At 46.1% G+C, this 24,604-nt stretch overlaps 2 protein-coding genes across 3 annotated transcripts in view; both read right to left on the bottom strand.

Moving 5' to 3' along the window:
* Positions 1-24,604, bottom strand: part of TSPEAR (thrombospondin type laminin G domain and EAR repeats) — a 217,830-nt gene that overhangs the window by 47,038 nt on the left and 146,188 nt on the right. Inside the window, exon 2 of the mRNA XM_055373719.2 lies at positions 23,794-24,014. Within this exon, the coding sequence (XP_055229694.1) occupies positions 23,794-24,014 (221 nt within the window). The remainder of the gene's footprint in view (positions 1-23,793; positions 24,015-24,604) is intronic.
* Positions 6,201-14,861, bottom strand: LOC101139086 (keratin-associated protein 10-9). 2 transcript variants are annotated; one of them, XM_055373722.2, is made up of 2 exons: positions 14,163-14,861; positions 6,201-7,180 (listed from the first exon to the last, which is right to left on the bottom strand). In XM_055373722.2, the coding sequence occupies exons 1-2, from the start codon at positions 14,727-14,729 to the stop codon at positions 6,449-6,451; spliced, it is 1,299 nt and encodes a 432-aa protein (XP_055229697.1). In that variant the 5' UTR covers positions 14,730-14,861; the 3' UTR covers positions 6,201-6,448. The 2 variants fall into 2 exon arrangements, with proteins under 2 accessions (XP_055229697.1, XP_018873407.2); XM_019017862.4 differs by lacking the exon at positions 14,163-14,861 and having other exon boundaries at positions 6,201-7,389.

The raw sequence follows: 24,604 nt of genomic DNA on the forward strand, positions 1-24,604 counted from the left end.
AAACACTGTGGGATTCTGTAGATGTGATATTATGGCAATAGTAATCATAATAAGACAAAAAAAAATCAGTGCCTATTAGGGGCTAGGGTGGGGATGTGGAATGACTACAAAGGGGCATGAGGGAAATTTATGGGATGGCGAGAGGAGTCTATGTATTGATGGTGTTGGTGGAGACACAAATGTCTATATTTGTCAAGACACAGACTCCAACAAAAGGAAAAGTCCCAAATATATCATAGTGATTAAATGAATCTAGGATTAAAAGCCATTCTACAAAGCAAGCTATGGACCCAAAGACTTTCACCACCGAATGTTGTCAATAATTGGGAGAGAAATAATGCTAGGCTTAAATTTCTCAGCTTGTTTTATTAGGCCATCATAATTTTCCAGACCTTAGGAAGTGGGACCTGTCTAATGAGAGCAACTGAGGAATGCTATGTGCTGCCCAGGGGGAGCCACATGGGTGTTACCTGGGGACATGATGGCCTGGCGGGGGAGGAGCCAGCCACAGGCCAGGAGAATGGCCAGGAACGGAGGCTAATGAGGAAGCCACTGTCATGCACAAGCTGGAGCAGACTGATCAGCAGGGGCTGGGCCCACAGGACGTTATGCACTGATGAAAGTGAATCCATCAAGAAGATATACCAGTTGTAAATATATACATATGTAATATCAGATCACCAAAGTATGTGAAACAAGAATGGACAGACATGAAGAAAGAAATAGACAGTTCTGGTTCTACAATAAGAGAGACATCAATGAGCCATTCTCTGTAATTAAAAAAAAAAAGAGGCCAGGCGCAGTGGCTCACGCCTGTAATCCCAGCACTTTGGGAGGCCGAGGCGGGCGGATCACAAGGTCAGGAGATCGAGACCATCCTGGCTAACATGGTGAAACTCCGTCTCTACTAAAAATACAAAAAGTAGCCGGGCGTGGTGGCGGGCGCCTGTAGTCCCAGCTACTTGGGAGGCTGAGGCAGGAGAATGGCGTGAACCCGGGAGGTGGAGCTTGCAGTGAGCCAAGATCATGCCACTGCACTCCAGCCTGGGTGACAGAGCAAGACTCTGTCTCAAAAAAAAAATTAATTAATTAATTAAAAAAAAAGAATTAAATTGACATTCAGTAAAGAAATAGAGGACTTGAAGAACCCCCTAAATAGGTCTAACATAGATGCAGAAACACCCAACCCAACAAGAGTAGACAACACACTCTTCTCAAGTTCACATGGAACAGTTGCCATATTAGACTATACCTTAGGCCACAAAACTAGTCTTAATAATTTAAAATGATCAAACTCATACAAACTATCTTCTCTGATTATAATGGAAAGAAACTAGAAAATAACAGAAGAAAAACTGGAATTCACAAATATGTGTATATTAAATTACACACTCTCAAACAACCAAGGAGTCAAAGGAGAAGCTCAAAGAGAAGACAGAAAATACTATGAGATGAATAAAAAAGAAAACACAGCAAACCAAAACTTATGAGATGCAGTGAAAGCAGTATGTAGAGGGAAATTGATAACTGAATGCTTACATTTTTAAAAAAATATAAAGATCTCAAATCATTAATCTAACTTTATATCTTAAGGAACTAGAAAAAGAGCAAACTGAATCCAAATTTAGCAGAAGGTAGAAAATAAAGACTAGAGCACAGAAAAATGGGATAGAAAGTAGAAAATCAGTAGAATCAATGAACCCCAAAGTTGGTTCTTTGAGAAGAGCAACAGATTTGACAAATCTTTATCTGTCTAGATCTTTATCTAGACAAATATTTATCTAGATTAAAAGATGACAGATTCAAATAATTAAAATCGTAAATGAAAATGGGAATATCACTACTGACCGTACATTAATAAAAAGGATTATAAGGAATACTATAAAAATTTGTACACCAACAAATTAGATAACTAATACGTAATGGAAGAATTCTTATAAACACACAAACTACCAACATGGCTACCTTTCCTTCATATGGCTCCAGGTTACTGTCTAGTGCCCTTTTATTTCAGCCTGAATTAGCATTTCTTGTAAGGCAAGTCTATTGGCAATGAGCTTTTTCAGGTTTTATTTAGCTTGAAATGAATCACTTTCTCTTCAGAGTCTCGCTCTGTTGCCCAGGCTGGAGTGCAGCGGTGCGATCTCTGCTCACTGCAAGCTCCGCCTCCCAGGTTCCCACCATTCTCCTGCCTCAGCCTCCCGAGTAGCTGGGACTACAGGCTCCCGCCACCAGGCCCAGCTAATTTTTTGTATTTTTAGTAGAGATGGAGTTTCACCGTGTTAGCCAGGATGGTCTCAATCTCCTGACCTCGTGATCCACCTGCCATGGCCTCCCAAAGTGCTGGGATTACAGGCATGAGCCACTGTGCCCGGCCCCTCTTTCATTTTTGAAGGATAATTTTGTCAGATGCTGATGCCTTTTTGGTTGTTGGTTTCCCCTGCCCCTGTACCCCAAGCCAGCATGTGAAATATGTCATCCCAATGCCTCTGGCCTCCATGGTTTCTGATGAGAAATCTGCTGTTAGTCTTCTGTCCAGCAGCTTCCTAGATTCTGTTTTGACTTTTGAGAATTTGATTACGCTGTGTTTTTGTGTGATTCTCTTTGAGTTTATTCTACTTGGGGTTCACTGAGTGGCTTGAATGTGTACATTGGTATGTCTTCTCAATTTGGGAAGTTTTGGCCGTTATTTCTTCAATTATTTTTTCTGCTCCCCCGTCTCCCCTCCATCTGGAAATCCAGTTAAGTGTGTTGGTATGCTTGATGGTGTCCCACAGGTCTTCCAAGATTTGTACATTTTTCTCCATTCTCACATCTACTCCCCTTTGTCTCAGCTACTCCTCAGACTAGAGTATGTTAATTCATCTGTCTTTATGTTCACTAGTTCTTCCAACTGATAAAATCTGCTGTTGAAACCCTATCATGAATTATTTATTTCAGTTGTTGTAATTTTCAATTCCAGATTTTCTGTTCAGTTTCTTTTTAAAGTTCCTATCTCTTTATTGATATTCTCTATTTGGTGAGGCATCATTCTCCTGGTTTATCTTAATTCTTCGTCTCTGATTTTATTTAGTTTTTTGAACATGTTTCAGAGAGTTGATCGAAAGGCTTTATCCAGTAAGTCCAATTCTGGGCTTCCTCAGGAAGATTTTCCATTAATTGCTTTCCCCCCACGAGTAGCTCATATTTCTTTCTGCTTTGTCTGGTGAAAACCAGTGACTATTACAATGGGATATTTCTGGGTATCAGGTTCTCCTCCCTCTGCGCAGTTTGCTGTTGCTGATTGTTGTGGATTGTGGTTGTTTTTGCTTGTTTATGTCAAGTTAAAAAATAGTTTCTTCATCATGTGTGCTCACTTTCTATTAGCTTGGTGCTAAGACAGTAATTTGACAGAGAGTTCCTTAAACGCCTGGAATAAAAAAATTGTTTTTCTTCAGGGTTTGTAGCTGGGCTCTGTGTATTGGTCCACACCCCCCAGCACTCAGCTGGGGAGTTTGTGACTCTGCCTTCCCCTTCACCTCCTGCTTGCATCTTCACTTCCTGCTTGCACCTTTACTTCCTGCTTGCACCTTCCCTTCCTGCTTGCTCAGAGCCTGAAGTTCAGCCAGAGGTGAACACTGAGAGCTTCTCAGGTCTTTTCTGAGCCGGTGCCCCATCATGGGCATGCGTGGGGGCCTTCTGGACTCCCAAGAATAAGTGGGATCTCCCACCTCCCTTATTCCTCAAAGCATGTCATCTTCCAGCTTTTCCTCCCAGGCTTTTTGGGAGTGCCCAATGTTTTCTGGCTGGTATCTTTGGCCCCAGGTGGCATTGACTGTTTAATGTTCTGACAAAGCCTCAGTGTAGCTGCTCTCTGCCTTGAGTCTGATTTGGCGAAATAAGGCAAGCCCTGTGTGTTAGTCCTTCAGGGAGCCACCAGATGGGTAGAAACGGACAACTGCACTGCCTTGCAAACAAGGTCCCCTCTGCTTCCCTGGCAACAGCATCCCACACCAGAAACTCAGGTTGCTGTCTTCCTGACTGTCATCCAGCTGGGGAGGGGGGATGGGGCAAGGGGAAGTTAAAATCCACAAGGTTGTCCTATTGGGTTGTGCCGCTTTTTCTTGATTATGTGTCCCCTTGACTGCTGCAAACCTTCAAGTATTTTCCAGAGTTCAGATAAAATTGAACTCCAACCCCCTTTGTTGGGGTGGGTGGGTGGACGGCAGATGGGGACAGGAAGGTCTTGGGGAAGCGATGGTGGAGGAAGCCCAGGACAGTGTGGGACCACGTCCAAACCAGAGGGTGGGAGAACACGTGAACACATGAACACGAGTGCAGATGGAGCCAGTTTCAAACAGGATTGAACAAATCCGAGAGTAGACTCCTAGAAATACAACTGCAGAGCCAGGGGACGCTGGCCGGGGGCTGGCCGGGGATGGTGGGTTTGTTTATTTGGGTTTTGCCAGTTTCTGATATTCCGTGGAGGGACAGGCCCTCACAGTTCCCCACTGCACCATTTCCTCTGACATCGGTATTCACAGGCACAATTAGGGACCATCTTTGGAGGGCATTTCTCAGTATCTCTAAGAATTTTAAATCCATGAACACTCTGCGCTAGCAATGCCACTTCTAGGAATTTAGGCAAAAATGTACCTGAGTGTGGAAAGGTATATGGTAGAAACACCCACGGAGGTGTTAGAGATAGAACTCAGAGTCATAAGGAAAATGAGCGCTTAGACAAACGACTTTTTAGCAAAGCAAATTTATCTTTGCGCAGAGAAGTGCCTCTCATGTGGCCAGTTGCCACGAGAGCACACAGAACAAAGGAGAGTGAAAGTTTTTATTTTTGACGCAAATCCTGCCCCTGTGCCCTTTTTTAACTGGCTGGGGTCGGACCACACAATCTAAGCTAGACCCGATTGGCTAAACATTTAGGGGAAGGGGTCGTCTGCGGCGAGCTAGAGAGTCAGTCTTTTCTCAAATAAGGAAAGGAATGTGAGCTGGTGCTGTCGCATGCCTGGGTGTGTAGGAAAAGCAGAAAGAAGGAAAGAAGAAGACATGGGGAGGGGTACTGGGAATGAAACACTAAAGGACTGATCAGGCTGTTTGAAGAGAAACCTTGCCATATCTCACAAGAGGTATTGTTTGTAATAATGAACAACTGGAGAGACACTCAGGGCCATCCACCTGGCGTTGCAGACACCAAGTGCGGCGTGTCCACACTTTGGAACGCTGCACACCTTGCTGAAGAAAACCATGAGAAAATAGTTTTTTAAATCAACCTGGCAAAAAAAAGAATAATGTGTGCCCCCCGCATTGTGATTGTATAGCTGTGGAGAAGTAAAGACTCAGGGCCTCTTGCGGGCAACGTGGTGACGGCCACACCTTGCCAGCATCCCTTGCCTGCATTTGCATTTCTAGGAGTCTATTCTCAGATTTGCTCAATCCTGTTTGAAACCACATCTGGCTACATCTGGACCTGTGTGTCCATGTGTTTCTCTCACCCTCTGGTCTGCATGTGTCCCCATGCTGTCCTGGACTTCCTCTGCCATTGGGGCCTTGCTGTTCCCACCGACCCTCCACCCACCCAGCCCAGCACAGGGAGCTCTGGAGGCCGCGTCTCTGTTCTCTGCTCTGCATCCCAGCTGTAAGCCTGGTGCAGGAACAGAGGGCGTCCCTGAGCGTATGTGAGTGTGCGCAGGAGGCCAGGATGCCCAAGCTGTCCCTGAGTGGAACTCCCTGAGCGCAGGGACAGCTGGAGCCCAAGTCTCCCGCCGTGTCCCACCTCCCAGCACAGCTGGGGCCTGCCACCCCCTGGGACAGCCCCAACCCTTGCCATGGGAAGGAGCTGCTTCTACCCACAGTGAGTGGGGCGTTGGCCTGAGTCATGTGGTGTCCGTGGGACTCAGCCAGTGAACAAGGCTTTTGGGCCCCACAGGACCTGGGAGGGGAGCCGGACAGCAGAACATGCCACGAGGTGGACAGGAGCTTCCAGGTGTCACACAAGAGCCCCCCGGGGCCCCCAGCTGGGGGTATAAAGAGATCCACGGGGTCCAGCCCCCCAGAGCCAGGCCAGGCCCCACTCTGCCCCCTCCCGCCCTGGGTGCGGAGAGTCAGCACGGAGTCAGCTGGGGCCGCAGACGCTTTATTGGTGCTCAGAGGCAGAGGGTGACGCTCCTGGGGGCGAGACCCGGGTCAGGAGGGCCCATCCCCGACCAGCGGAGGGTTGTGGTCTGCAGCCAGGAAGCACCGTGAGGAGCAGCCAGGACTCGCCCGCCCGGGGGGGGGAGGTCAGGGAGGAGCCAGTGTGCATCTGAGACTCCGCCCCAGGGCTGGGCGGCTGTGGGTGGGGCTGCTCCTTCTGCGTTGAGCTGTGCTGAGGCTGGGTGGGCTGGGAGGTCAGGGGCTTCCAAGGACTGGCAGGGAGGTGGGGCCTGAGCCCGGCTGGCCCTGGGGGACATGGCCGTCAGCAGCTGGACTTCTGGCCTGAGGAGAAGCTGTAGCAGGCCAGGCGGGAGCACACAGGGCGGCAGAGGAGGGACACACAGGAGGCCTGGCGGCAATAGCTGGGCTGGCAGGAGGAGGTGGGGGCACAGCAGGAGGGGATGGGCACACAGCAGGCAGGCCTGCACACGGGGCCGCAGAGGAGGGACACGGAGGAGGAGGGTCTGCAGCAGGAGGTGGTGCAGCAAGCCGGCTGGCAGCTAGACTGCTGGCAGCACAGAGAGGAAGCCCCAGAGCAGACAGGCACACAGCAGACGGGTTTGCAGCAGACAGGCTTACAGCAGACGGGCACACGGCAGGCCTGCTGGCAGGGGGAGGAAGTGCAGCAAGCTGGCTGGCAGCTAGACTGTTGGCAGCAGGAAGAGGAATCCTCAGAGCAGGTGGGCGCACAGCACACAGGTTTGCAGCAGACAGGCACACAGCAGGCCTGCTGGCTGGAGGAAGAGGCACAGCAAGCTGGCTGGCAGCTAGACTGTTGGCAGCATGAAGAAGCCCCACAGCAGACGGGCACACAGCACACAGGCTTGCAGCAGACGGGCACGCAGCAGGCCTGCTGGCCGGGGGAGGAGGTGCAGCAAGCCGGCTGGCAGCTAGACTGCTGGCAGCACGAGGGTGTGCAGGAGCTGGTGCAGCCTGATTGGCAGGGGCTGGGCTCACAGGCCACCTGGCAGCAGGGGCTGGACACACAGCTCACTGGGGTGCAGACCAGGGTCAGGCAGGGGGCTGGGGTACAGCAGCTGGGGGCGCCGCAGGGGGGCTCACAGCAGCTCTCTGGGCAGTCGTCCACCTGCCAGGAGTTGGTGCAGGCGCTGGAGCAGACGGACATGGTGGATGCGGCCATGCTGGAGTGGGGAGGAGGTGAGCTGGGGGAGGTGTGTGAGTGTGTGAGTGAGTGTGTGTGTGAGCCTGTCGGCTGCTGGGGCTTTTATATGCCCAGGGCCTGTGTTTTCCCAGAAGGAGACTCAGCAAAGCCCTCCTCTTCCGTGTTGGTGTTTGGAGCCGGGAGGACCCTCATTATTTCTGCTTCCTTTGCCATGACTTGTCCTCACTCTGCTCCTAACACTTGGCTGGTCCTGGGCAGGACTGGCGCCCCTGGCTGAGCCTGTCCCCCGGGAACACCAGGAGGGAAGGTGTGGCCTCTCTGGGGCTGACCTGGTGACTTCCACCTGGCAGGTCCCGTGACTGTGCCCAGCGTGGGCCCTCAGCCTGGGGGAGGCCCAGCCTCTGTCTGCAGGGACCTCACGGGGTGGGCTGGCGTGGCTGTGATTGGGAGAGCCAGGATGGAGGTGCCTGTGTTGGGAAAAGACGCTTGAGGACAGCGCTTCCTGGTGGGCTCTGGGATCTTCTGAGATCCTGATGTCTGCCAAGAGCAGGAGGACAGGGAGGACCTCCCCTCCTCTGAGAAGGAGATGGAATGTTCTGGCAAGGCCTCTGGACAGTCAGCTCATTAGGAGGACAAGGTTTGGGGACTGGCCTTTGGGTTTGGACTGTTGTCCCCTGGAGCCCTGGTCAGGTGTCCTGAGAGTGGTGGGTGCAGATCCGGGCCTGGGGGTGGGGAGGGGCCTCTGCCTTGAGGAGGTGGATGTGGAATGAGGGTCACTGGAGAGTGAAGGACACTTGGGGTGGGCAAAGCCAGCCTGTGCTTGGGAGGTCATCAGGCAGGACAGGCCCTGACCCCGGGGCAGGGACCGTCACAGGTGAGCTCCTCTGTCTCGGGGCCTGAGCCCAGCACGGCCTGAAGCTGGTTCTCACCAGGAACCAGCAACATCTCCCAGTGTCCTTCCAGCCTCTTTCAGCTGGGGATGAGGCTACGGCAGCCTGGGACGGGCTTTCATGGTGGCCCAGAAAGCCTATAGCGCTAGGGAGGCTCCCTGGAAGCTCTCCTGTCATAGCGTAGCAGGAGGTGAGCAGGCTCCTGGTCACCAGGACCTTTCTCTGTTGTCCTACAGGGCCAGTCAAAGCAGCAAGCCGAGAAATAGAAATGAGACGTGAGCCTCTGTTATTCGCAGGTGACACAATTGTCCACCTAAAGATCTGAGTCACTGCCATTGTGACTGTCACTGGCCATGTGCACCGGCTGGACGTGGGATAAACTCACAGCCCCCAACAGCCCCTCCCTGCACACCTGCCTCGCCATTGTGATGGAAATTCCATCTGAACCTGGGGCCTCCAGCACATGCCAGTCACTCCGCCCTCCATGGCTGTTGTCAAACAAGCCCCTCTGACCTCTCAGGGGTGATGTCTGTGAAGACTCAGCTCCCGACAAGAGCCTCTCATCTGAAGACGCAGGGCAGTCAGCACTGGGAGCCAGGGTGAGAGCCGAAGGGAAGCCGAGGCAGCTGCGTTCCCTAATGGAGTATGAGGGGGAGGGTCCCACAGACCTGGAGCCGCAAGTTATAGCACGTGACTGTAGTGACAGCTTCGGTGATCTTAGAAAACGACCCCCCTAATAGCACTGATGATGAAGCTGGCGAGGTCGGAGCATGTGGCTACGCCAGGCGGCATTCCAAGCACTTGGCATCTATTAATTCACTGAATTTTGGCATTAACTTCTTGTCGAAGTTACTATGGACAGACGCGGAAGCTTCAGCAGAGAGGTTGAGCAATCTGCTCAAAGCCACACAGAAAACAGTGACAGAACCAGGACCAGAAGCCAGCCGGTCTGTACATAGGATCTACATTCTCAACCAGTGAGTCTCCGATTCTAAAAAAAAAAAAATGTTGAAGATGAAAGACAGCAAGTCTTCAATACCAAATTTAATACCAAACAGCTGGATTAAAAATTCACATCAGAAGCAGAAGAGCAAAACTAATACCACAGAGAATCAATTCAATTTTAAGTCCAAACATGAGTTCTTCCAAACACCGAGGTAAAGGATAAAACTCACAAATATAATGAGAGAAAAGATAACAAACAGAGTGTATATTTAGCTGAGACAAAACATGAAAATTCAATTGCTAGGGAGAAAAAAAATAAGATCAAAGAAATAATTGAGGATCAAGTATTCTGGGCTGAATGGACAGAGGTGTGTGTACTGGAATAGAAGAACTTAATGAATTTCAAGAAAATCAGGCCACCCTAGACATGCATTGACAAGTTTTTCAATGTAGAAGACCTAAGAACAGGCCTCTCACAGGCAAGACGGATAATACACGATCTGGAAATGAACTGCATCAGGCTGACCTCAGACCCCTGTCCCACTAACCAGGGTATGGCAATATCCTCAGGGCTTCCAGGGCAATCTTTGGTGGACTAAGGCTCTAATTTTCCTTTTTTCAAATTATTACACCTTTCTCAAATAAAGATAACAGCGATGTATTTTCACAAAAGCAAGAGCTTAGAAAGTACTCCACCCAGGTATCCCTCTTGGAAAAAATACTTAAGGAAATATGACAAATGGCAAAGTGATTGTTATGGATGGAATGTTTGTATCCTCCCAAAATTCACATGTTGAGACCCTAATTCCAATATGATGGTATTAAGAGGTGGGGCCTTTGGGAGGTAATTAGGTCAGGAGGGTGGAGCCCTCAAAAATGGGATTTGTGCCCTTTAAAGAAGAAACCCTGGAGAGATTATCTGGGCCATGTGAGGACAGCAAGAAGGTGGCTGTCTGTAGACCAGGAAGAGAGCCCTCTCCAGAGCACCACCATGTGGCACCCTGACTGATCCTGGACTTCCAGCTTCCAGAACTGGGAGAAAGAAATGCCTGCTGCTCAAGACCCTCCAGTCCACGGCAATTTGTTATAGCAGCCCCAACTGACTGTGACAGAGAAGAAGCGAAGGCAAGAGCTCCAGAACATAGAAGCTGGGGTATCAAAGGGCTGGCCCAGATACAAAGACAGGAAGACACTGACCTAGGTCCAGATAACCAATGTGCTCAGTTATAACTGCAAATGCAAATTTCACATATTTTATAACAGATGCATACAACAGATGCATATTCAACATCCTAACTGAATAGCAATGATAATATTCTAATACTTTACTGCATGCTAATGTGAGAGGCCGCTAACCACATGTGGCTCTTGAGTGCTTGAAATGTGGCTCATGCCACTTGTTGAAATGGTAACATTCTGGATGTACCGGGTTAAATAAGATCTATTGTTAAATTAATTGCACCTGTTCCTTCTGCCATCTTTAAATGTGGCTGTTATAATATTTAGGATCGTATGTGTGGTTCTGTTTCTACTGGAATATGCCGTATGCTGTTTTCAATTAAACAAGAAAGACTAAGAAGCAGGTGGGGGTGGACCCGTGGGCTGATGTTGAGGAGAGCAAGAGTAATTCTGTTTTAAATAGAAATTCTCGAATTGCGGTTCCACTCCTCACTTTAATAGTTAAAAAATAAACATAAAGGTAAACTTAAAAGCTATTTATTAGTACAGTTAAAAACAGAATGTATATTTTTCAAAACAGCAAATAAAAGTAGAAGAGAAAAAACAAACCGTAGTGGATATTCTAAAGACGGAAAAGCGACCGAGACAGGCGGAAAACCTCAAAAGCAGAGAAGACCGTGAAAACGTGAGCATGAGGAGCGAAACGGCCAGTTGGAAAGGAAAGGAAATTGCTCCTGAGGTTTCCTATTAGATGGGAACATTTCTCAAAACGGTTTATAAAATAAAAACTAAAATAAGGTAACTAACGTCGCCATTAAACAGTAACGGGAGGGAAAAGAGGCGCTTCACAGGCCCGACGGCTGCGGGGGCCCACACACAGCCTCCTCTCCCATCCTCCCCAAGGGGCGACCCACACAGCCTAGAAATGGGGACTCCCGCACTAGCGGGGTCCCCGCATCCCACAGGATGAGCCAAAGGGAGGGCAGCCTGGCTCAGGACTCCCTGAAGATGCAGAAACCGTGTTCCCTTACAGAGTCTCACCCAGTGGGGAGACATGGGCACTTGGCTAGGCCAGCTGGCCAAGGGCTGTGGGAGATGGGCGGTGAAGGTCACCAGGATCTGAGAACCCTAGTGTGAGAAGTCCCCTCCCAGTCCTTGTGTGGTGAGTCCCCCACCCCGGCCACACACACATCCCACCCCCCTTCACAAGCAGGGTAGAGGCTGCACACACACAGTCATGGGGCTCAGGGCAAGGCAGCCTTGCTCTGGGCTACTGATCAGACCCAGGACAGAGAGGTCTGGGGACAGCCCTTCCTGCCGTGCCTGCTCCCCTTGTCCTGGTGGCTGGGCTGGGAGCTTGCAAAGGAAAATGACAGTGACAAGGGGCCTGTGTCCTTCCGTCCTGGAAGCCTGTGACACTCGGACAGGGACTTCCAACTGTGTATTGCATTTGCACAGACGTGCCATCGAAACTGCAAAGGAATAAATGACTGCTGGGACAAGTTAATAGATTCAGCGGTTCAAAGGAAAAGACTTACTCAAGAATTAAGGAATCCTTGTGAACAACAGGGGAAGGTTACAGAAAATTTCCAGTTATTCTTAAGAATTAAGAAGTCGTGCCGGGCACGGTGGCTCACGCTTGTAATCCCAGCGCTTTGAGAGGCCAAGGCAGGCAGATCGCGATGTCAGGAGTTCAAGACCAGCCTGGCCAATGTGGTGAAACCCAGTCTCTACTAAAAAATACAAAAATTAGCCAGGCGTGGTGGTGCACACCTGTAGTCCTAGCTATTCAGGAGGCTGAGGGAGAAGAATAGCTCAAACCCGGGAGGCAGAGGTTGTACTGAGAGGAGATTGCTCCACTGCACTCTAGCCTGGCAACAGAGTGATACCCGCTCTCAAAAAACAACAACAACAACAACAACAAAAAACAAAAGGCCGGGTGCAGTGGCTCATGCCTGTAATCCCAGCACTTTGGGAGGCCGAGGCGGGTGGATCATAAGGTCAGAAGTTCAAGACCAGCCTGGCCAAGATGGTGAAACCCCGTCTCTACTAAAAATACAAAAAAATTAGCTGGGCATGGTGGCCTGCGCCTGTAATCCCAGCTACTCAGGAGGAGAGGCAGGATAATCCCTTGAATCTGGGAGGTGGAGGTTGCAGTGAGCTGAGATCGCACCACTGCACTCCAGTCTGGGCAACAGAGCCAGACTCCGCCTAAAAAAAAATAGAAGTTGCTCCAGGGATTCCAGTTCTGGAAACCTGTTGATGAGATTGTTTGACCCATCATCCTGCTGAAAACAATTGAAAACACTAGGAAGAATCTTCCTAGTTGCAACAGGAAACTGGAAAAGGAATAAAGAATTACAGGATTACAGGCCCAAATCAAAGACAGGGGTCTTTGCCCTTTTTGCACAAGGGAACTTCCCGGCCACCTCGTGAAAGCTTTGGAGGTTTTCAGATAAGTAAAAGGAAACCAACTTCATGAAAACACTGCTATTACACTATGAAAAAGCGAACTGGTGAGATAGCATGTACTTCCCTAGGGAGCATGTGCCTGGTGGGACCCAGCAGGTGCATCTCGCGCTACCATAATTATGAAACAGCAGTGGCCAGAATGAGGTTTTGAGCATTTGCAGCTGGCATAATGTGACGCCATGCATCTCATTCCTGTTGGTGACAAAGCTGCAGGTGCCGCCATAGGTTTTGTCGGCTACATGAGAGGGTTCCTCACATAAGGCAAAAGAAAACACACCGGTCTTAGAGGCCTCAAAAATGCCCACAAATACTTTCCAAGGACAAGGGTGGTTACTCAGCTGCAAACAGCGAAGCACACAAGGAAACAAGACACCATGAGCGAGAACTGGTGGAAATGACAGAAAGCTGAAATGGACCCACAGAGACTTCAGGCATTGGGATGACCGTACACGGACTGTCCAACAAACGTACACAGATATTTGAAATAAGAGATCAGCTCTAAAATGTCTTCCAGGAATGAGAAATATTTATTTTATTTAATAAGAGAGGGCTGGTGAGAAGATGGTGAGTGGGGGTCAGACAGGCAGAGGAAGGAGAGAGGGGGAGGAGCCAAGCCCAGGGAGAGGCCAGGCCCGGTGGGTGTGGGGGATTCACAGAGAAGCCCCCCCCCCGGGGCCTGGAGACGCTGAGGCTGGCAGGAGAACCCCACAACAGCAGACCCAGCACAGCGGGAAGTCAGGACTGCCTCCGCCCCTGGTGCTGTCAGCCTGGATGCAGCTCAAGGCCAGAGTCCTGAAGCTCCCACCCCACGCGGCACATTGAAGTTCTTCCCACAGGGTTTGCCAGATATGCAAAAAAGACCTCTGAGAGGGCACAGTGGTGACTTTATTTGTTGACAGACTGATCACTCACACGGGGCAGGACACAGTGACCACCGGCTGGCGAGCATGGAGATGAGGGTGTGGGAGAGATGCATGCCTGGAGGGAATCGGCATGAAAGCTCAGCATTGCTGGCTGGAGGTGCAGTGGCTCTGGGCAGAGGAGACTCAGACAGGGCTCAGGGCTGCAAGGATTTTCGGAAGTCAGAGATGGCCCTGGAACAACTCTGGAGAAACGGGACCTGCCCGTCAGCAGCTGGACTTCTGGCCTGAGGAGAGGCCACAGCACGCGGAAGAGAGGCGGGAGCACATGGGGCGGCAGAGGAGGGACACGCAGGAGGCCTGGCGGCAGCAGCTGGGCTGGCAGGTGGAGGCAGGGGCACAGCAGGAGGGGATGGGCACACAGTAGGTGGACCTGCACACGGGGCGGCAGAGGAGGGACACGGAGGAGGAGGGTCTGCAGCAGGAGGTGGTGCAGCAAGCCGGCTGGCAGCTAGACTGCTGGCAGCATGAAGAGGAAGCCCCAGAGCAGACGGGCACACAGCAGATGGGCTTGCAGCAGACAGGCTTGCAGCAGACAGGCTTGCAGCAGACGGGCACACAGCAGGACTGCTGACATGGGGAGGAGGTGCAGCAAGCTGGCTGGCAGCTAGACTGCTGGCAGCATGAAGAGGAATCCTCAGAGCAGGTAGGTATGCAGCACACAGGCTTGCAGCAGACGGGCACACAGCAGACTGGCTTGCAGCAGACAGGCACGCAGCAGGCCTGCTGGCAGGGGGAGGAGGTGCAGCAAGCCGGCTGGCAGCTAGACTGCTGGCAGCATGAGGGTGTGCAGGAGCTGGTGCAGCCTGATTGGCAGGGGCTGGGCTCACAGGCCGCCTGGCAGCAGGGGCTGGACACACAGCTCACTGGGGTGCAGACCAGGCTTAGGCAGGGGGCCGGGGCGCAGCAGCTGGGGGCACAGCAGGGGGGCTCACAGCAGCTCTCTTGGCAGGCGTCCACCTGCCAGGAGTCAGAGCAAGTGCTGGAGCAGATGGACATGGTGGACGCGGCCATGCTGGGGTGGGGAGGAGGTGAGCTGGGGGAGATGTGAGTGAGTGAGTGTGGGAGTGAGTGAGGGAGTGAGTGATCGTGCCAGGTCTCTGAGTGGTCGGAACCTTTATACTCCTCTGTGTTGATTGTGCTGCCCCTGCCTGGCTTCAAGAAGCCTTCCTCTTCCTTGTTGTTGTTGTAGGCACTGTTGTGTTAGTAGTGTTGGTTCATCGTTTGTGGATGTTCTGGTTTGTGAGGCTCCTGACTGGAGTTGGGGCTTCCCTAATGTGGGTTTGTCCATAGAGATAAACTAGTAGAAATATATTGATTGCATCAAAGCACACTGCAGAAGCAGGGACAGTGGCAATTAGGAGATATTCTGGAATTGACAGCCCTCTACTCCATCCCAGGAGGAGTTTGCACTTAAAAAAAGACTTCTACACCTAAGGAGGGATGAGGTTAGGAGAACCTCAGTTTCTGGGCCTGGAGGAAAGGGAGAGATGTGTTCTGCTGTGGACAAGTTTGGTGATGCTCAGTTGGCCTGGCAGCACGGCAAGATCCACCCTGTGGGTTGACACTGCTGGTTGTCAGTGGGAACCATGGGGCATATTTCTGCTGGGGGTGAGCCCTGGGGCAGGTGTGAGGGAATAGTGTCTTCCTGGGCAGAGACTGGCTCACAGAGGGGAGCAGGGAGGCAGCTGCAGGCCCAGCACAGTAGGGATGGAGATGAGGGGCAAGCACCTTTGTTTCATTTCACGTTGAACTGTTATGGGGCCTTCCCCCGGTGGTGTGCACAATAGTGTTCACACCTTCTCCTCTCACATCTCGGGCAACATCACCTGCAATGGTGTCCTTGGGAGCTCCAAGGTCTCTTCCCTTATGGGCCAGAAAGTCATCGGAATGTATTAGTTCTACTGTTGGCTCCTGGACATTGTCATAGTAAATGTACAAATAAAAGGGTCTGATTGCAAAGCCTTGTCTGACAAATACCTATACACCTGTGTGTATCAGCCCATGCCTGTGCTCGGGACCATACCTGTGTGCTAGTAAGCCCCCAAAGTTCTGATCATGGATCCCTCATCTCCTCACTCTATGATCGCTATTTTCTACTAAATCTTTGAAGTGACAAAGGCAGAGGCTCTGATGATGCTCTAGGCTGCAGGGCTTTCCAAAATTAGGCCAGGGCTCCACTGAGTGTTTGGTGGGGGCCCATAGGCTGCAAGGTTTGAAGCCTCTGACCTTTGATGGGTATGGCTAAGGGCTCTGTTGGAGGACTACCTGGCAAAGTCAGACTACAGTGGAAAAATATTATTTCATAGAAATAATAGCTGGACACAGACTGGCAAATTGGATGAAGAGTCATGACCCATCAGTGTGCTGCATTCAGGAGACCCATCTCACTTGCAAAGACACACATAGGCTCAAAATAAAGGAATGGAGGAAAATGTACCAAGCAAATGGAAAGCAACATAACCAGGGGTTGCAATCCTAGTCTCTGATAAAACAGACTTTAAGCCAACAAAGATCAAAAAAGACAAAGAAGGGTATTACATAATGATAAAGGGATCAATTCAATGAGAAGAGCTAATTATCCTAAATATATATGCACCCAATATAAAAGCACCCAGTTTCATAAAACAAGCTCTTAGAGACCTACAAAGAGACTTAGACTCCCACACAATAATAGTGGGAAACTTTAACACCCTGCTGTCAATATTAGACAGATCAATGTGACAGAAAATTAACAAGGATATTCAGAACTTGAACTCAGCTCTGGATCAAATGGACCTAATAGACATCTACAGAACTCTCCACCCCAAATCAACAGAAGATACATTCTTCTCAGTGTCACATGGCACTTATTCTAAAATTGACTGCATAATTGAAAGTAAAACACTCCTCAGCAAATGCAAAAGAACTGAAATCATAACAAAGTCTCCCAGACCACAGTGCAATCAAATTAGATCTCAAGATTAAGAAACTCACTCAAAACCACACAACTACATGGAAATTGAACAACCTGCTCCTGAATGACTCCTGGGTAAGTAACAAAATTAAGGCAAAAATCAAGAAGTTATTTGAAACCAATGAGAACAAAGAGACAATGTCCCAGAATCTCTGGAACACAGCTAAAGCAGTGTTAACAGGGAAATTTATAGCACTAAATGTCCACATCAGAAAGCTGGAAAGATCTCAGATCTACACCCTAACATCACAATTAAAAGAACTAGAGAAGCAAGAGCAAACAAATCCAAAGGCTAGCAGAAGACAAAAAATAACTAAGATCAGAGCGGAACTGAAGGAGATAGAGACATGAAAAACCCTTCAAAAAATCAATGAATCCAGGAGCTGGTTTTTTGAAAAAATTAACAAAATAGATAGATCACTAGCTAGACTAATAAAGAAGAAAAGAGGGAAGAATCAAATAGATGCAATAAAAAATGATAAAGGGGATATCACCACTGATCCCACAAAAATACAAACTGCCATCAGAGAATACTATAAACACCTCTACAAAATAAACTAGAAAATCTAGAAGAAATGGGTAAATTCCTGGACACATACACCCTCCCAAGACTAAATCAGGAAGAAGTTGAATCCCTGAATAGATTATAGCAAGTTCTGAAATTGAGGCAGTAATTAATAGTCTACCAACCAAAAAAAGCCCAGGACCAGATGGATTCACAGCCAAATTCTACCAGAGGTACAAAGAGGAGGTGGTACCATTCCTTCTGAAACTATTCCAAACAACTGAAAAGGAGGGACTCCTCCCTAACTCATTTTATGAGGCCAGCATCATCCTGATACCAAAACCTGGCAGACACAACAAAAAAAGAAAACTTCAGGCCAATATCCCTGATGAACGTTGATGTAAAAATCCTCAATAAAATACTGGCAAACTGAATCCAGCAGCATATCGAAAAGCTTATACACCACAATCAAGTCAGCTTCATCCCTAGGATGCAAAGCTGGCTCAACATAGGCAAATCAATAAACGTAATCCATCACATAAAGAGAACAAATGACGAAAACCACATGATTATCTCAATAGATGCAGAAAAGGCCTTCAAGAAAATTCAACCTCCCTTCATGTTAAAAACTCTCAATAAACTAGATGTTAATAGAACATATCTCAAAATAATAAGAGGTATTTATGATAAACCCATAGTCAATATCATACTGAATGAGCAAAAGCTGAAAGCATTCCCTTTGAAAACCAGCACAAGACAAGGATACCCTCTCTCACCACTCCTATTCAACACAGTATTAGAAGTTCTGACCAGGGCAATCAGGCAATAGAAAGAAAGAAAGAGTATTCGAATAGAAAAAGAGGAAGCCAAATTATCTCTGTTTGCAGGTGACATGATTCTATATTTAGAAAACCCCATCATCTCAGCTCAAAAATTCCTTAAGCTGATAAGCAACTTCAGCAAAGTCTCAGCATGCAAAATCAATGTGCAAAAATCACAAGCATTCCTACACACCAACAATAGACAAGCAGATAGCCAAATCATGAGTGAACTCCCATTCACAATTGCTACAAAGGGAATGAAATACCTAGGAACACAGCTAATAAGGGATGTGAAGGAGCTCTTCAAGGAGAACTACAAATCACTGCTCAAGGAAATAAGAGAGGACACAAACAAATGGAAAAACATTCCATCCTCATGGATAGGAAGAATCGATATCATGAAAATGGCCATACTGCCCAAAGTAATTTATAGATTCAATGCTATTCCCATCAAACTACCACTGACATTCTTCACAGAATTAGTAACTTTCCAAAATTATTGAAAAACATTAATCTACATATCCAGGACCTCAGAAAACTCTAAGGTGGAGACCCACAAAAGATATGCAAACAGACATATCGTAGTAAAAATACTGAAAGTCAAAAACAAGGAGAAAATCTTGAAAGCAGCAAGAGAAAAACAAGTTATTTATAAGAGAACCACAAGAAGAGCAACAGTTCACTTCTTATCAGAAACAATGGGCACCGGAAGATAGTATGACGGTACATTCAAAGTGCTCAAAGAAAAAAAAAGTCATCCAAGAATTCTATATCCAACAAAGTTATCTTTCAGAAATGAAGGCAAAATAAAGGCATTCCCAGATAAATCAAAACTGAGGGAATCTATTACCTGCAGATGCATCTTACGAGTCATACTAGCGTTCCGCAGACCAAAAGCAAGTAACTCCAGACAGAAATTCAAATCCACACAGAAAAACAAAACAGCAGTAAAACTAATTATGTAATTATAAAAAGTAGTACAAATGCATATTTTCTCCTTTATTCTCTTAACTCACTTTTAAAAAGCAATATAAAAAGGTATATTTGGTGTTGTTGGGCCTATAACATATAGAAATCTAATATATTTGGCAATAATAGTACAAAGGAGGTACATGGAAACAAAGCTATATCGTGCAAAGGAAGTTACTGAAGATAGTGATGTGAATCCACAGGAAAAAATGAAGAGAATCAGAAATGACAAAAAGGCTAATATAACAAATGATATAAATATATACTTGTTTCTTCTCTAAGCATCTTTAAAAGCCATAAAATTATAGGAAGTAATAAGTATAACAATATATTGTTGGGTTTTAACATCTGTAGATGTAATATATATAACAACAAGACTACAAAAAGGACAAAAAGGAAAAGATTTGTATAGGAGCAATCTTTTTGTGTCTCACTGGTATTAAGTTGGCACAAATCTGAAGTTGATCTTGATAAGTCAAAATAAGTATATGGTAAACCCCAGAGCAACCACTAAGGAAAAACTAAAACAGTGTCATGGGAAAACATAAAGAAATCAAAAAGCTACATTAGGAAATATGCACTTAATATAAGAGAAAGTAGTGAAGAAAGAATATAAGGACAGTGGTGACAAAAAAACCCCATAAAACCACAGAACCATATAAACATATGGGAAATAAAAGTAAACTAGTAGACATAAATTCAAGTACAGTTAATTTTCATTGTTAGTAGTAATTACATTAAGTCATTGCAAATACTGAATTAGGAAATAATATACCATTGTTCCTAGGGGAAATACAGAGTTTGGTTCTTGTAATCCTCTGGTCGCAGTTTCAACTATCAGCATATAATCAAGTGTTATATGTGTTTAATAATTATTGTTTATTCATTAACATTGAACTCAGCCAACAGTACTACAACTTATGCCTTAACAAAGCTTCTCTAACATACAAATTTTCTCTATAAGGCACATCACAGCCTTTTTGCACTTAGGAACACTGAACAGCCCCTTCACCACCATGCCTGAGGGCCATTTTAAACAGTAAAGTCACCCAAAAAATCACAAAAATGTGAAAATGTGGCATTAAGTAGATTACAAAAAAAAATGCTTATTTACAATATGAGAGCTGAAGCAAGAATGCAGAGTGTGCCTTGTTCAACCTTATCTGGGAACATGCATTTTGGGAGACTCAAATTTCTCATTAATCTGTGCATGTCAATGAATGACCACAAAAGTGCCACCAGTATTTGAGATTACAAATTAACTTTAGAGGGTAGCTGAATTTGCAAATACAAAATTCATAAAAAATGAGGTCAACTGTATATCGACAACAACATTAAATGTAAATAGATTAAATAACCCAATCAAAAGGCAGAGGCTGTCAGACTGGATTAAATAAAAAACAAGATGTAACTAGGTACTCTGTAAAGTAGGCATTCTTTATATTCCAATATACAACTAGATTGAAAGTAAACAGAAAGAGATAAACTATACCAACAACAACCATGAGAAAATTGGAGTAGCCCAACTGCTGTCCGATAAAATAAATTTTAAAACAAAAATTGTTACTAGAGATTAAGAGGAACACTTTATAATGATGAAAGGTCAACCTATCATGAAGGTATAATAAATATAAACATGTATGGAAATAAAAAAAGAGCACCAAAATACATGAAGCAAAAGCTGACAGAAATGAAGGGAGAAATAGACAAGTCAACAATATTAATTGAATAGTTCAACACTGTAATTTCAACAAATGGATAGAATAACTAGGTAGAAGATCAACGAGAAAAAGGAAAACTTGAATACAATAAACCAATAAAGTCTAGCAGACACCTTTAGACTGTTCCACCTGATGACAGCAGAATATACATTTTTTTGAAATGCATATGCAGTATCGTCTAGGATAGGACATATGTTAGGCCATAAAATAAACCTCCAGTAAATTTAAAAAGACAGAAATAATGCAAAGTATGTATTCTGGCCACAATAAAATAAAATTAGAAATCAATAATAGAAAAAAAAACTGGGGAAACACACAAATATGTGAAAATTAAACAGCACACTCTTATATAACCAACAAACAAGTCAAAAAAGAAACCAAAAGGAAAATCATAAAATCATCAAGATGAATAAAAATGAAACCCAAAATACCAGAACTTATGAGATGCAGCAAAAGTATTGCTTAGAGAGAAGTTTATAGTTGTAAATATCTGTATTAAGAAAGATCTGAAATCAATAACCTAACCTACTTTAAGATGCTGGAGAAAGAAGAGCCAACTCAAAGCAAGCACAATGAAGGAAATAATGAAGATTAAAGTGGAAATAAATAAAGAATTAAAACCAATTCTTCACAAACTCTTTCAAAAACTAAGAGGAAGTATTACTTCCTAACTCATTCTATGAGGCTAGTATTACTCTCATACCATAATCACACAAAGACATCATAAGAAAAGAAAACTACAGACCAATACCACTATCTCTCATGATATGAACGCAAAATACTCAACAAGATACTAGCAATCTGAATCCAGCAACATAAAAGAAGAGTTATACACCGTGGCTAAATGGGATTTATCCCTGGGATACAAGATTGGTTTAATATCTAAAAATCAATCAATGTAACACAACACATCAACAGAATAAAAAACAAAAATAGCATGATTATAACAATAGATGCAGAAAAAGCGCTTGATAAAATCCACCATCCTTTCATGTTAAAAACACTCAATAAGATAGAGCAGGAAACTTGCTCAATTTGTTAAGGGCATCTATGAAGAATCCACAGTTAATATTATACTTAGTGGGAAAAAATAAAAAAAAAGCATTCATATTGGAAAAGAAGAAACAAATCATCTCTATTCACAGATGACATAATCTTATATATAGAAAATCCTAAGAAATTCACTAAAAAGCTGCCAGCTCAGCAAGGTTGCAGGATACAAGGTCAACACACAAAAATCAATGGTATTTCAGGCCAGGTGTGATAGCTCATGTCTGTGATCTCAGCACTTTGGGAGGCCCAGACCAGCCTGGCCAACATGGCGAAACCCTGTCTGTACTAAAAATACAACAATTAGCTGGGCATGGTAATGTACACCTGTAATTCCAGCTACTCTGGAGGCTGAGGCGGGAGAATCGCTTGAACCCGGGAAATAGAGGTTGCAGTGAGCCGAGACTGCACCACTGCATTCCAGCCTGGGTGACAGAGTAAGACTCTGTCTCAAAATTAAATAAATAAATAACGATATTTCTATATATTTGCAATTAACAAGCCAAACATGAAATTATTTATAATAGCATCAAAAAGGAAAAAATACTAGGACTAGATTTAACAAAATAATTATAAAACTTATACTCTGAAAACTATAAAACATTATTTTTGTTTTGTTAAGGAAGATGTAAATCAATGGAAAAGCATCATACGTTCATTAATCTGAAGTCCGTGATCCACTCATGTTAATATTGTTAACATGACAATACTCCCCAAATTAATTACAGATTTGTCCAATCTCAAGCTAACTTCTCTGTAGACATTCACAAGTTGATTACAAAATCAATATGTAATTACAAGCGATCCAGAATAGCCAAACCAAAATTTAAAAAGAGGAACAAAGTTGGATGACTCATAGTTCCCAATTTAAAGATTTACTACAATAAATCTTGGTTACTACAGTAACCAAGACTGTGTGGTACAAATATATAAATAGACAAATGAATGAATAAAGTAAAATTGAGAATCTGGAAATAAACCCACCTATCTATAGTCAATTTATTTCTCACAAGGTTGTCAAGATCATTCAATGAGGAAAAAATAATCTCCTTAGCAAATGGTGTGGGGGCAACTGAATATCTATATACAAAAGAACAAAATTGACCCCCTACCTCACACCATATACAAAAATTAAATGGATTGAAGACTCACATGTAAGTACCAAAAGTATAAAACTCTTAGAAGAAAACATAAGGGTAAATCTTCATGACCTTGGATTTGGCATTGGATTCTTGGATATGATATCAAAAGTACAAGCAACAAAATAAAAAAATAGATAAATTGAACATCATCATGGTTTAAACATTTTGTGCTCCAAAGGGCTCTACCAAGAAAGTAAAAGGAAAACCCACAGAGTGGGAGCAAATATTTGCAAATCATATATCTGATAAGGGGCTCATCAAATACATAAAGAATTCTTTACAACTGAGCAATAAGTCCATTAATCCACGAAAAACTGGGCAAAAAATTTAAATGAACATTTCTCCAAGGAAGATGCACAAATAGCCAGTACACACATGAGAAGTGCTCAACACCACTGTTGGAAATGCAAATTCATTTTTATTTACTTCAGAAGGACCTGCTGCACAGATATGATGTGCACTGTCCCAGAAACGTGGGGAAGGGGACAGAGACAAACATTACTGTCTTCACCTTCCAAACTAGTAGGCAAAGGATGGGATGGGGCTTGTCTGTTAGATTTGGGATTGATGGCACTTCAAGTCTTAGATAAATGGGTCTACAAAGTGTCCCTTTTTAGATGTGATTTTATTGTTAGCGCTTCCTGCCAAAGGATGTCAACATAAAAACTCTGAGCACTAGACCCTCGATTGCAGGAATTGGCTGTGCAAACCACTAGCAAATGGTCACACAGACTCTGACATACTGCCAGTGACAGGGACCTCACTACCTAGCAAGGCCAGCCACTCTTGATCCCAGAGAAACCCAGAGAGTCCTTGACAAATGCCGCCCCTCAACCTGTGCACGCGTTGGTACTGGGAACCTCACAAGGGAAAATTACGCTATTATAACACGAAGCGCAGAAAGTGCCACTGACCTTGGGTGGAAGACTGGGAACTCTCAAAGTTACAACGATGGAAAATTCTTCAGGGAAGAGGTCACACCGGGAGAAAATCCTGGATGCTGGGAAGCTCATGGTGCGGGGGGCGGCTGCTGAGAGCTGGAGTCCCCGTGCACCGTGAACCTGAACTATCCTGATCCCGCTTGTGGCGCCATCAGAAGGGACCACTTCCGCCAGGATGTCCAGGGGGCGCAGGTCTGTGGCAAAGAAATCACAGGTGGGTTAGGCCAGGACACCCCCAAAAGTGGATACCCATAACAGCCAACATGTATGGGGCATCAGCGTGGCAGGCACTTTACATAGCACTATAGCCCCTATGAGCTGTGAACCAAGGTTATCTCTGTTTCAGTGGTGAGGAAACAGAGGCACCATGAGGTGTGCCCGTGTGGCCTCCCCCCAGCCCTCCTCCTGCTCCTGGGGGATCTTGCACGGCTGCCTCTGAGCTGCAGGTAACATTCCACCCATGGCTGCTGTTTTCAAGTCGGCAGCCAGGCACTGTGCAGGGTGAGCTGTGCGGGACGAAGGAAGGAACGCATGGCCCCACCGCAGCCACGGGAACCCCAAAGGAAACGCAGGAAGCGGCTGGGAATGAGACCAGGCAGGCCCAGGCTCCTGTCTGCTGGCCTCCCTTGGGTCCCTGTGCTGCCCTCGGGTGCTGTGGGAGGCTGGAGCTGCCATGGAGCTGGCAGTGCCTGCCCCTCGTCCCCCTCTGGGCATGCCAGGGGAGTGGATAAGCTCCTGGGGAACCTTGGATTCAAAGTTGGTGGGAACATAATTGATGGGCTGG

Source organism: Gorilla gorilla, chromosome 22 (genome assembly GCF_029281585.2).
Source record: "Gorilla gorilla gorilla isolate KB3781 chromosome 22, NHGRI_mGorGor1-v2.1_pri, whole genome shotgun sequence".
NCBI lineage: Eukaryota > Metazoa > Chordata > Mammalia > Primates > Hominidae > Gorilla > Gorilla gorilla.

What these genes read in the sequence shown, in the direction of transcription:
- LOC101139086 (XM_055373722.2), bottom strand. Translation starts at nt 14,729, where the DNA reads ATGGCCGCGTCCACCATGTCCATCTGCTCCAGCACTTGCTCTGACTCC. An exon ending in GCTGCCAGCAGTCTAGCTGC is followed by an intron (nt 7,181 to 14,162) that starts CAGCCGGCTTGC and finishes GTCTGCACCCCA; the next exon opens with GTGAGCTGTGTGTCCAGCCC.